The following is a 13,305-nucleotide window of genomic DNA, read 5'->3' on the forward strand; positions in this document are numbered from 1 at the left end:
AAATGTCTATAAAGTAGAGTTTGTGAGCCTGCGACGCCATGAACTCCGTGACTGTGTTAAATTCATAAATTTTGCTTTTTCGATTAAATGTCACTTTAACGTTGGTATTTAATTTTTATAATATTGTTATCTTATCATGCGATCCTTGTGTTTTTAGTATAAATTATTAGTTATTCCGTAGCAATGTACAGGCACGCTATCTAGTATAAATATAAAGAATGAAAAAGACGACAAGAAAGATTGGCATTAGGCCAACTCTTTTTGATTCTTTACAAACACATCTGAAAGTTAACATGTGGGTTGTGGATTATGGGTATCAAATCAAAACAACAAAAAGAACATGAATTCGACTATAAGTAGCATTTGTCCTTCTTTTTTTTTGAAAAAAAGAAAGGTACTGTAGAGTTATAGAATTGTCAATCTTATCAGCATCATCAATTTTTTGCAATTGTAGAACTCAACCAAGACACCCATTGAAGTGCTATATCCCTAGCTCGCAACCCAAGTAAGAGTAAGTTCTTGCAAGCTTAGCTCCCTAGCCATTATTAAATTGCATGAAGGGCTCCGAAATGAAGATCACTATTTGAAAAAAGAGTAAATGATTATTGTTTTCTTTCATGCATGATTGTTTTCTTCTATGCATGATTATTGTTTTCTTCCATGTATGATTATTGTTTCATTCCATGCATGATTGTTTTCTTCCATGCATGATTATTGTTTTCTTCCATGCACGATTCTTGTTTCCTTCCATGCATGATTATTGTTTCCTTCCATGCATGATTATTGTTTCCTTCCATGCATGCATGTGGTTTTAGATGATCGATTTATTTTCTTCAAAACAGGCGGGGATCATAGAGATGATAATTTCTTTTTCTATCGTGTGGGGTATCGCACGAAGTGAGTAGACGGACGAACCAAAATAAATATCGCACCAAAAAATATCCACACTTTATTCTTTTTAAGTTGTAGGAGATCTACTAACTCAACTGCGGATAAGAACGAAAGTGGCGACGGATGACAACGGTCACGAAATTTACTAACCCAACGCACACTGAAATTAAGATATCGCTGAACCGAGGACTAATGAAAGATCAAAAAGGCTAATGAAGAGCATGCGTGATCATAAACAAGCTACTACCGTGTGTCATGACAAACTAGCAAATGAAGCGGGAAATAACACAACAGATTATTGTGATTATATATATATAGAAAAAAGAGCAAAGCGGCACTCTAGAGTCCAGACTAATCCATGGACTAAAAATAAGAACTTAGGATAAAATTAGCCATTCCAGTATCTGTACTATGATTCAAGTACTCCAAAACACTTATTAGAGAAAGTTTAAACGCTCTCTTTACGTTGTTCCTAAATGATAAATGAATGTACAAATAATTTTTTCTCGAATAAAATGAATGTACAAATAATTATAAAAATGTTTTGTGCATGAATTATTACAGACGTTTCACAAACTACGTCATCTGTACACAATGGGAACTATGATGCATACACACGACATTACTTTTTGTACAGTACATGTTAACCAGAAAGTATGGATTTTTTAATACTAGAAAGTACTAAATCTGTTACAAATTATAGTTCGTTTGACTTTTTTTAATCCCAAATTTAACCACTCGTCTTATTTAAAAATTTATGTTAAATATCACTTTTTTTGTCGTTGCTTGCTTTATTAACAAAAGTTCTTCAAAAATGACTTAAATTTGATTATGTTTGCATAAATTTTTTGAATAAGACGAGTGATCAAATTTGAGATTAAAAAAGTTAAATGAATTATAATTTGAAACAGAGGGAGTACAGACGTTTTTTCGGCTTGGTTTTTTGGTTTAATCGAACTAACCTGAGCATCTGGTCCGCTGGTCGCCGCCGCTGCAAGTCCTGCTCGCCGTCGCGTCTGGGCGTGGCCTCCCTGCCCGCTGCCGCGCCTTGGCCTGTCCTGGGAGCTGCGCGGCCTATGCCTAGGCCCCTGCTTGTTGGACGCTGCTGCAGCTCGCCGGACGCCACCGCTGCTCACTGCTCGCCGCTCGTCGCTTGGTCGATTCGCCGCTCCCTGCCCATCTCCGAGCAGATGCGTCGCTCCCCTCCGGCCCGTCCTCCGTGCTGTCGTGAGTCGCTCCCCATTGCGCCACGGCGCCGCGCCGCCGCCGCCTCCGCCTCTAGGGTTAGGGGAGCGACGCCCCGTGCCGCTTGTGGGAGGGGTGCACGTGCAGGAGCCCCGTGCATGAGGGAGGGCCGGAGGGAGAACTAGAGAAGACTTGGGCCACTAGGGGCTGCCATAGTGGGCCGGAGTAGAGGGGAGTGTGTGGGTTGTGACTCTTCAATGGCGGAGAATTCGGTGATTCGGTGTTTTGGTTCGGTGCGAGACTAGAATCGACGCCGAAGCCGTAGACTGAAGTTCCTAGAATTCAAAACCAAAACTGAACCGAAAAACCAATATTTCGGATCGGTTCAGTTCGGTTATCGGTTTTCGGGTAAAATGTGCCCAGGCTCAGTGGGCACCGAGGGCCGATGACCGCTTGTGATGGGCCGTCCGCTCTTCTGGGCCTATTGAGTCTTGCCGCTTGCGCTCCCTTCGTCGTCTTCGTCCCCTTGCTCGTCCTCCCGTCCGTTTTGCGAATTGCCCACTCCGACCAAAACCCTAGCTACTTCGTGAAGGTGGAGGGGAGGAGATGGCGGCAGCGGATGGGAGCGGCGGCGACTACCGGGCCAGGGGCGGCGGCGTTGGCGGTCGGATTGACCGGCTGGTGGTGGAGAACTTCAAGTCGTACAAGGGTGAGCAGACGATTGGGCCCTTCGTCGACTTCACAGCCATCATCGGCCCTAACGGCGCCGGTAAGTCGAACCTGATGGACGCCATCAGCTTTGTGCTGGGCGTGCGCTCAGCGCACCTTCGCGGCGCGCAGCTCAAGGACCTCATCTACGCCCTCGACGACCGCGACAAGGAGGCCAAGGGCCGCAGGGCTTCCGTCCGCCTCTTTTACCGCCAACCCAACCAGGAGGAGCTCTGCTTCACACGCAGCATCACCGGCGGCGGCGGCGGCAGCGAGTACCGCATCAACGGCAGCCCAGTCACCTGGGACCAGTACAACGCCAAGCTCAGATCCCTCGGCATCCTCGTCAAGGCCCGCAACTTCCTCGTCTTTCAGGTCTCTCCATTTGTTCCCTTCGTCATTGTATATTCCTGATTTAATTTAAGGTTTCCAGTCTAGGGTTTAATTAGGGCAGGGAAACTGTCCATTTGCACTGCAGGGTGATGTGGAATCCATCGCCTCCAAGAACCCCAAGGAGCTCACCGCTCTCCTGGAGCAGATCTCAGGCTCTGATGAGCTTAGGAGGGAGTATGACGAGCTGGAGGAGCAGAAAGCCAGGGCCGAAGAGAAGTCTGCGCTTGTCTATCAAGAGAAAAGGACCATTGTCATGGAGCGGAAGCAGAAGAAGGCGCAAAAAGAGGAGGCAGAGAAGCATCTACGCCTTCAGCAGGACCTGGTCTGATATTATTTGTGTGAGCTTCGCATGTAGCTTAATTAATTTCTTCATGTTAATTATGTTGTCTCCTTGATCCCCCCCACCCACCCCCCACACACACCCCAGAAACTGTTGAAGACAGAGCATTACCTTTGGCAACTGTATACCATCGAAAAAGACATTGAGAAAGTTGAAGCTGAGCTTGTGGAGGATAGAGAGTCTCTTCAGCAAGTGCAGGAAGAGAATCGATCCAGTGACTATGAACTGACTGCAAAAAAGAAGGAGCAAAGTGCATTTCTCAAGAAAATGACATTGTGTGAGAAGAGTATAGCCAAGAAAAAGCTTGAATTTGACAAGAAGGTAAGTGCTTTTTAGTTCACTCGCTTGCAGTCTCACTTCACCAAAACTTGCATTGTGGACTTGTATGTATGGGCTACTTAGGAAGAATCATTACTGTACTTCTTTCACTGAAATTGCTTACTTCTTTTTTACAACTGATTAATTGCATCATTCTAAGTTGCAATATTCTGCTCATGCTGTATAAAGGGTTTAGTAGGTCTCTCAACTGAATCCCTATACTGCCCACTCAACCTTCTGCTCACTTGTCCATGCCATGCATGTGCACGGCACACTCAACCTTCCCCTCACCACGTAGCATCCCTCTAGTATTTCAACAAATACATATCTTTTTATGAGCTTAAGTATTGTGGGATTTTTACCATGTTTTGGATGGGTCCAGTGAATAGATTGATAGGCCAATCCAACTTGCTTGGGATCAAAAGGCTTTGTTGATGATGATAATAATGGGCTCAATGATAACATGATATGCTGCCATTTAATATTCTTTTAGCTTAGCTCTTGACTAATGTCTATTTATGCTATTGTTACTTAATGATTTGGGTGTTTTTATAAAATCATGTTCATTGTGGTATTGCTGAATATTTTTTCTGCTTTTAATTTATGATTATTGCTAGAGATCCTTGATGATAATAGCTGAAAGAGGAGTCTTGTCCTATAAAATTTTAAGTGCTGCTACTGGATATACTAATAAAAACTATATATTGTAATTCTATCTCTATTTTCAGCAACCTGAGCTTCTTAAATTGAGAGAGCAAATATCTCGGCTCAAATCAAAAATCAAAAGTTGCAAGAAAGAGATTGACAAAAAGAAGGACGATCACAAAAAACATCTGGGAGAGTTGAGAAGGCTGCAAAGTGATCTGGTTGAGGTCACAGAAGCTATTGAGGAATTGAATGAGCAAGGACAAGATAAAAGTGAAAAACTGCTATTAGCTGACGACCAACTCCAGGAGTATCATAGAATGTGAGTGTGACCTGACATCTTATGTGCAGTCTTGATTTTATATTTAGTCCATCTAGGCATCAGTGCATATTCAGTGTATTATTAGTCGAGAGAATTATTTCCATGTCCCTGAAAAAAGTCCGGCTTACTTTCTTGACCCTTTTATTTTTGAACTTATCAATTTGGCCCGAAAGCTATCTTTAGTTTCTTATATGACCCTTTCGTTAGTTTTTTAGGACTTAACGGTGTTAAGCCAAGCGTGAAATGACGATTTTTCCCCTGAGTGAAAAATGATTCAATGTAGAGTTCAGTTTGTCTGTGTTTAATTTTGAGGAATATTTCAAATGGTTTAAGGTTGTCATAGCACTTAAAATTCAATAGGACAAGACTCTTCTTTCAGCTATTATTATCAAGGATCTCTAGCAATAATCATAAATTAAAAGCAGAAAAAATATTCAGCAATACAGCATACTATCACCACCATTGCCCAAACATTGGAGCTGTGAGGAAAGAAAAGGAAAAGAGGAAATGGAGCTTATCTCCTCTTTTAAAATCCCATTTCTGGGCAGTGGAAGGGGAAGAGAGGTGGTAGGAGGGAAGACAGGTGGATTTAAAATCCCAGTGCTTCTAACTTGGCTAGGAACTAGGCCTGCATAGGTGGTCTATTTCTGAAAGGTGGAATAGCCTGTTTCCTCCATTAATTTTGAAGCAGTAATTGAATTCAGGCCTAGATTTTGCTCAGCATCGAACCATGAACAAGAAAAGGCATGAGAGAAATATTGGCTAGTAATTGTGTTTTGTGAAGCCCCAATTCTTAAACTGGAATGGACACCAAAGGACTCTGCCCTCCCTCTATTTTTCCATGGAGATGGAAAAGCACTTCTCTCATTTTTTTTTCTGTTATATTTTCTCAAATTTTTATTTTTATTTTCAAAATAGAGGAAGTTTGAGGAATTACTAATAGAATTGAACCATCTGGGCAACCATACGCACAGTACACCATGGAGTTGTATGCTGAATTCGGGAAGGATGAATCGCTCCTGAAAAGGAGTCTCTTTATTCTCTCCCAATTGGTTGGATTGTAGGGCCGACGATTTAGAACCCCCCCCCCCCCCCCAACACACACACAAACGGAGCAGGATCAGAACAGCAAGCTGGTAGAGATAGAAATATCGTGGGATTAAATGCATCCAGAAAAAAACATATTTCATTTGATTTTGTACGTATTTGCTGACTGAGTATCTCGTGCATCCCTAAGCATGTGTTTGGTTGGTGGGATGACCAGGGACGGAACGGGTCTATCCCCTTTCAGCAGGTGTTTGGTGGTGGGGGTGGGGTGGGGGGGGGGTTGACTGGTGAGTAGGGACAGATTTGTGAAGACATGATGGGACGGATTTGTTCCCTTTGGATGCTGTCATCTTCCATCAGGACTGGGCGGGGGCGGAGCTTGGGCGCGGGATGAAGACATGGCTCCAGTACGGGCTATAGGCAACCATGGGCAGCGCTTGCAGCCTCGTCCCTGAACCCGTTAGAGCCATTTGGGGTGGAGGGAGCTCTGATCCCTGGCGCAAGGGGTGTGGTGGAGGGCGTTGTGACTCCGGCATGGTGGGGAGCCACGAGCGGCACGGATGAGGCGATTGGCTAGTGCTCTGACACGATGTGGCCCTGGCGCATGCGTGCAGTTACGGTGGTGTGAGTGATGCGGTTTGCAGATGCGAGCGACGTGTCGCTCTGGCGAGGGGACACAGCTCCAGCACGTGGGAAGTTGCCACTGCTGCTGAGGGAGATGGCTGCACGTTTAGGCATGGTGGGGAAGAAAATGTGCGTCCGAGGATGACAGGCAGGGCCCACTGGAACTGTAATGGATGGCGTTAAAAACTCCATCCATCCCATTTCATTCAATCACTCCAATCAAACAAATAACATGGATGGAGTCGTCCCTCTGAGCCAAACACTAGCTGGGAGCCTGGGACAGTCCCATCCCCCAAAACAGGGATTGAGCCATCCCATCCCATATCATCCTAAAGACCTGAAACGAAACACACGCTCAAGTCCTGATGGCATCATCCACAAAAACAGTATGCAAATGGACGTTGAAGATTCCAAAAGACATTGACTAGGGTGACAGTAAGCCCACCTATTGTTTGTTTTTTCAAGACACTTTACATGCAACAATAAACAACAGATCCTTAGGTCCCAAACAAGTTGGGGTAGGCTATGCGCTAGAGATGGAATCCAATGAGCAACAGGATGAAAAAAGATACCTCAAGACTCAATACCCGGGCTGAATGCTCTAACACAATGGTTTGCAGAACCGATCATACCACCTCAAGCAGTCCCTGTGGAGCAGTTGAAGGAGGTGAGCAGCTTGTGTCTGCTGAATAACCTATTGAATATTTTTTATTTTATTATCAAAGGCTCAAAACCAGTTGAAACTGGAGACCTTGGCGTTATGATTAATCTAAATTGTGCAGCCTTGTTGTTAGAATAGGCGCCTATGGGCTGGCCATGGGCCTAGCGCCCAAGCCTATTGGGTGGGCTGCCTCTAGAGATTATGGTAGATGATAATTGATTATGCAAGGATCACCGTTGATTGGGTGTTTCTATAAACCCTTCCTGATCCTTGCCGTATATAATGTACTCTCATGTACCCATATCAATCTATCACAATTTCCCGAGACCTATTCGCTCTCATGGTATCAGCCGCCTAGGTTTAGGTCTTCCCTTCCGCTGCACACCCCTGCGCGCCGGCCTTTGCCGTGCAGCGCCATGTCTCCCACCCTCCCGCCCTCTCCCAGGTCTGGGGATGTTACTGCTGAAGAGATCGCGGCACGCCAGGCCAAGGAGAAGGCGAACGCCGCCGCCGCCGCCGCCCAACTTCTCAACAAGGGGCGTCAGGCCGCCCTGGCTCGCGCTGCCCAGGTCGAGGAGGCTGCAGCCGCCGTCAAAGATCGCGACGCGGCTGCTGCCCGTGCCAGCGAAGCCCTGGCGCGCGCAGCCAAGGAGTGCGCAGCCGCCGCCCCCGGTGCACCTGGAGGCGCCTCCTCCAGCACATCTTCCACGTCTCCTCCCGACCTCGCCTCAGCCATGCTCCTCCATGAGGCCATGGCACTGCTGCAACTGCACGCCCAGGCCGTCGCCGTCAACAACATCCGGAACCATGTCACCACCATCCTCGACGTCGACTCCGGCAACTTCAACCGCTGGTGCGATCAGTTCCTGCTCATCCTCGGCAAGTTCTCTCTTTAGGACCACGTCCACGAGGAACCTCCGACCCGATCTCCCCTGACTGGACTCGGATGGCCTGCGTCATCAAGTCCTGGATCGTCGCCACGCTCACCGACGACCTTGCCGAGATCATCTGCGCCCAGGGCTTCACTGCCCGGCATGCCTGGCTCGCCGTCGAGTCCCAGTTCCTCGGCAATCGAGAGGCTCGCTCCATCCACCTTGAGACGCGGTTTCACAACTTCGTCCAGGGCGACCTCTCTGTCACCGACTACTGCCGCCGGCTAAAAAAGACGGCTGACGACCTCACGGCTCTTGGCGAAGTGATCACCGACCACACCCTCGTCCTTAACGTGATTCGTGGCCTCAACGAGCGCTTCAGTCACGTCGGGGCCCTCCTATGCCGCAGCCGGCCCTTCCCCACCTTCTTGGAGGCTCGTGATGACCTCATCCTCAAGGAACTCACATTGGAGAACAAGGAGTCCCCTGCCACTGCTCTCGCTGCCTCCACCGCAGCAGCAGACTCCTCCAGCGATGCCTCACCCACGTCAAACACGGGCTCCGGGGGCGCTGGCGGCCCTAAGTCCTCCAACGGCAATCGCCGCAGCAGGCGCGGCGGCGGTGGAAAGGGGGGCCCTAGTGGCAACAACAGCACTGGAGGTCCACCGCCCTCCCTCTGGCGCCCAACAGCAGCAGCATCAGACGGCCGGCGCCCAGCAGCCTGCCATCGGTGGTCGCCCCTGGCCCAGTGTCTACAACCCATGGATGGGTTCCATTCAGATGTGGCCAGGGGGTCCTCGTCCTCCGCTGGCACCCATCCCGGTGCCTCCTCATCTGCAGGCACAGCAGCAGACATAGCAGCAGGCCCTCCTCGCCCAGCAGCAGCAGGCACTCGTCGCCCACCAGCAGCCTGCTACCGTCGCTGCCTCTGATGGCTTAGGACAGTGGGTCGCCCCGGGGTATTACAATCCTGTGGCCGACCTCCCTTCTTGGGACCAGATGGCCCTCGCCTCCGCCTTCAGCACGACGTCGCTGACCCCTCCCTCGTCCAACGAGTGGTACTTCGACACAGGTGCTACTTCACATATGACATCTCAGTCTTCCTCCCTTTCACATGTTCTATTCCCGCGGTATCCTACTCCTTCATCTATTGTTGTCGGTAATGGTTCCATGCTTCCTGTTACTGCCACTGGTTTCACAGAGTTGTCCCCTACTTTACGTCTTAATAATGTTCTTGTGTCGCCACAACTTATTAAGAATCTCATCTCTGTGTGCCAATTCACTATCGACAACAACTATTCACTATCGACAACAACTGTTCTATTGAGTTTGACCCTGCTGGTTGTTCTGTGAAGGTTCTTCCATCTCGGACCGAGATCGTCAGGTGCATTAGCTCCGGGCCGCTATATCCACTGCGCCTACCTCCAGCACACTCCTTTGTCGCTCAGGCTCCCTCCTCACTATGGCATCGGCATCTCGGTCACCCCGGTCATGAGGCGTTGTCGAAGCTTGCGTCTACTGTTTCCCGTCACATTCAGGATTGTTCAGATCTATGTCACGCTTGTCAGTTAGGGCGTCATGTTCGTCTGCCCTTTCATTCGTCCACCTCTCGTGCGTCTAGCAAGTTTGATCTTATTCATTGTGACTTATGGACATCTCCAGTTGTCAGTGTTTCTGGTTACAAATACTATTTGGTCATACTTGATGATTGCACTCACTACTTATGGACTTTTCCTTTGCGACTCAAATCTGACACTTACAATACGCTTGCCCACTTCATCGCCCACGCCTCCACCCAATTTGGCGCCCACGCCAAGGCTGTCCAGTGCGACAACGGGAAAGAGTTTGACAACTCTAGCACCCGTCACTTCTTCCTCACACAGGGCATCCATCTTCGTATGTCCTGCCCCTACACCTCGCCTCAAAATGGTAAAGTTGAACGAATTATTTGCTGCCATCAATAATGTCGTTCGCTCACTGCTTTTTCAGGCGTCTATGCCTCCCTCCTACTCATGTGCCTTGAAAGGATGGACTTGGGTAGAGGCAATAAAAGGAGACTTGAAAGGATGGAATATACCCAAAGAATTAGCCTTAGATAGGAGTGCTTGGAAGACAGCTATTCACGTGCCTGAACCTTGATTGCTTCTGTTGGGTTTCAACTCTAGCCTACCCCAACTTGTTTGGGACTTAAAGGCTTTGTTGTTGTTGTTGTTGTTGTATGCCTCCCTCCTACTGGGCGGAGGCCCTCTCCACAACGACTCTTCTTCTTAACATACTACCCACCAAGACTCTACAGTTCTCCACGCCCCACCTTGCCTTGTACGGCACGCCGCCGGCGTATGATCACCTACGAGTCTTTGGCTGCAAGTGTTATCCAAACCTGTCCGCCACCGCTCCTCATAAACTCGCTCCTAGGTCTGCCTTGTGCGTCTTCCTAGGCTACTCCGCTCACCACAAAGGATACCGCTGCCTTGACCTCTCCACCAATAGAGTCATCATCTCCCAGCACGTCAACTTCGATGAAATGGCCTTCCCCTTTGCTGAGCGCAATGGTCCTAGTATTCCGGCGGACTTTGAGTTTCTTGATGCTACTGATGTTGTGCCCGCTCCTATTGGACTGTTGCACAAGTTTTTGTCTGCAGGAACACCATCCAGCACCTCTGACGTCACCAGCGCCCCTGCTGGTCCCTCTGAGACTGTGCCTGGGGTGCCCCCGACGCCTTCGGTGGCTGCTACTGATCCCCCAGCAGACACCGCTAATCCCCCGGCGCCCGCGCTCTACATCCCGCCTACGCTGCGGACGCCAGAGACCCCTCCCGCGCCACATGCGGCTCAGGACGTGCCCTGCACGACTGGAGGCGCTCCACCTCGCCAGCTGTACATCCCGCCAACGCTTCGCGCGAGCTCGCAGTCTCCAGCACCGACCGCGGGCTCCATAGTGCCGGTGTCACCTCCTCAGGCAGCCCGCGGGCCCCCGCCCGGGTTCCCGCCTCTTTGTCCAGACCGCGCCTTCGACTACCACTACACGTGCCGGCCTCGACCACAGCCTGCTCCAACTGCTCCTGTCATCGCCGCCCCGGCTGCACCTGCACCAGCCGCCCAAGCCGCGCCTCTCCCAATGCCCAAAGGGGCTGTTGCTGTCCCTCCTGTGACCAACCAGCACGCCATGGGCACACGTTCGAAGAGCGGTTTTTGGATGTCTGCTACGTACAACGCTACGTCTATGTCACCGATACCGAAGGCCTTCCGTAGCGCTCTTGCCGACCCCATGTGGCGAGCTGCAATGGAAGAGGAACACAATGCCTTGCTGAAGAATCACACTTGGGATCTCGTGCCTCGCCCCCCTCGGGTCAACGTCGTCACCGGCAAGTGGATCTTCAAGCACAAGTTTCAGTCTGATGGCTCCCTCGAAAGGCATAAGGCGCGCTGGGTTCTCCGCGGCTTTACCCAGCGGCCTGGTGTGGACTTTGATGAGACATTCAGTCCCGTGGTGAAGCCTGCTACTGTTCGCACGGTGCTCTCTCTGGCTCTCTCTCGCCGTTGGCCCATCCACCAGCTTGATGTGAAGAACACCTTTCTTCATGGCAACCTGACAGAGACAGTTTATTGTCAGCAGCCGTCTGGGTTCGAAGATCCAGCTCATCCGGACTATGTTTGTCACCTGAAGAAGTCACTATATGGCCTCAAGCAGGCCCCTCATGCTTGGTACAGTTTCATGGCCACACACTTGCTGTCCCTTGGGTTTGCTGAAGCCAAGTCAGACACCTCGCTCTTCGTTTACCAGCGCGGATCAGACACAAGCTTACCTGTTGCTCTATGTTGATGACATCGTCCTCACAGCCTCCTCAACCGGCCTTCTTCGGCAGATCATCTCAGCCCTTCATCGGGAGTTCGCTATGAAGGACCTTGGTGAACTGCATTACTTCCTCGGTATGCATGTTCAGCGCAGTGGTGATGGCCTTCTTCTTTCTCAGCGACAATATATGCTGGACATTCTTGATCGCGCCGTGATGACATAGTGTAAGCCGTGTCCACTCCAGTTGACACCAATCCAAAGATTGCTGCAGCAGATGGCACCCCTGTGTCTGACCCTTCAGACTTTCGCAGCCTCGCTGGAGCCTTACAGTACCTAACGTTCACCCGGCCGGATATTGCATATGCTGTGCAGCAAGTCTGTCTTCATATGCACGACCCTCGTGAGTGTTAGTCGCTGAATTCTCACTCTTGGTAGTAGGAGAATTCTTACTCTCATTGAGAGAGGATGACACTAGGAGTTGGGGCAATTTTCTTGTCTATTTCTCACACAAGCTCACACAAATGCCATACCAACCTGAGGGGTTGGGGTTACATATTTATAGGCTGCTAGCCAGCCAAGCATATGTCAAGATGCTAGTCTAAGATGCTAATATGCTGTCCTAGCTAAGATGCTGTCCTCTAGTCTAAGATGCTATCCTAAAAACAGAAAAACAGCCACAAGGACCATGACCATGTGAGCATCATAGCCCCACAAAGACCAGCCACACATGAGACTTATCCATCATTCTCCCCCTAAGTCTTGTGCGTCGTCTTGTGGGAGAGTTGAACCATCCCGGTCCTGGAGCAGAGCTCAAGGAACTTGATCCTCCCAAGGGGCTTGGTGAGCAGGTCTGCAAGCTGGTCCTTGGTGTTGATGTAGCTCGCCTTGATGCTCCCTTCATCCAAACAGCCTCGGATGAAGTGGTACCTCACCCGGATGTGCTTGCTGCGTTCGTGGAACACGAGGTTCTTTGCCAGGGCCAGAGTGGACTTGCTGTCCACCCTGAGCTCCACCGCTCTAGTGTCTCTGCCGAGGAGATCACCAAGCAGTCGAGCGAGCCAGAGCGCCTGAGTCGAAGCGGTGGAGGCCGCTATGTACTCGGCCTCGCAGCTGGACAGGGCCACCACCTGCTGCTTGACCGACTGCCAGCTAACGAGGCACTTGCCGAGGAAGAAGAGGATCCCGCTCGTGCTCTTGCTGGTGTCGATGTCGCCGGCATGGTCGCTGTCGCTGTATCCGACGAAGTGTGCCGCCCCAGGGCACCTCGGGTAGTAGAGGCCGTGGTCGAGAGTCCCCGCAACATAGCGGATGATCCTCTTCACAGCCTGCTGGTGCTCCATCGTCGGTCGCTGCATGAACCGACTAACGTAGCCGACGGAGAATGCCAAGTCCGGCCGTGTGTGGGCGAGGTAGCGAAGGCTCCCCACAAGACGCCGGTACTGCGTAGCGTCTACCTCCTCCGTCGTGCTGTCGCAGCTCAGCTTCAGCCTCTCCTCCATCGGA

The 13,305-nt window shown here is 50.0% G+C and overlaps 1 protein-coding gene across 1 annotated transcript in view; it reads left to right on the forward strand.

Moving 5' to 3' along the window:
* Window positions 1–2,552: 2,552 nt before the first annotated feature.
* The window catches only part of LOC136499097 (structural maintenance of chromosomes protein 1-like), a 29,519-nt gene continuing 18,766 nt past the window's right edge, over window positions 2,553–13,305 (forward strand). Inside the window, exons 1-4 of the mRNA XM_066494794.1 lie at window positions 2,553–3,159; window positions 3,263–3,499; window positions 3,605–3,838; window positions 4,564–4,802. Coding sequence (XP_066350891.1) covers window positions 2,683–3,159; window positions 3,263–3,499; window positions 3,605–3,838; window positions 4,564–4,802 — 1,187 coding nt within the window. The 5' untranslated portion in view covers window positions 2,553–2,682. The remainder of the gene's footprint in view (window positions 3,160–3,262; window positions 3,500–3,604; window positions 3,839–4,563; window positions 4,803–13,305) is intronic.

This window comes from Miscanthus floridulus, chromosome 13 (assembly GCF_019320115.1).
Source record: "Miscanthus floridulus cultivar M001 chromosome 13, ASM1932011v1, whole genome shotgun sequence".
NCBI classification, from domain to species: Eukaryota; Viridiplantae; Streptophyta; class Magnoliopsida; order Poales; family Poaceae; genus Miscanthus; species Miscanthus floridulus.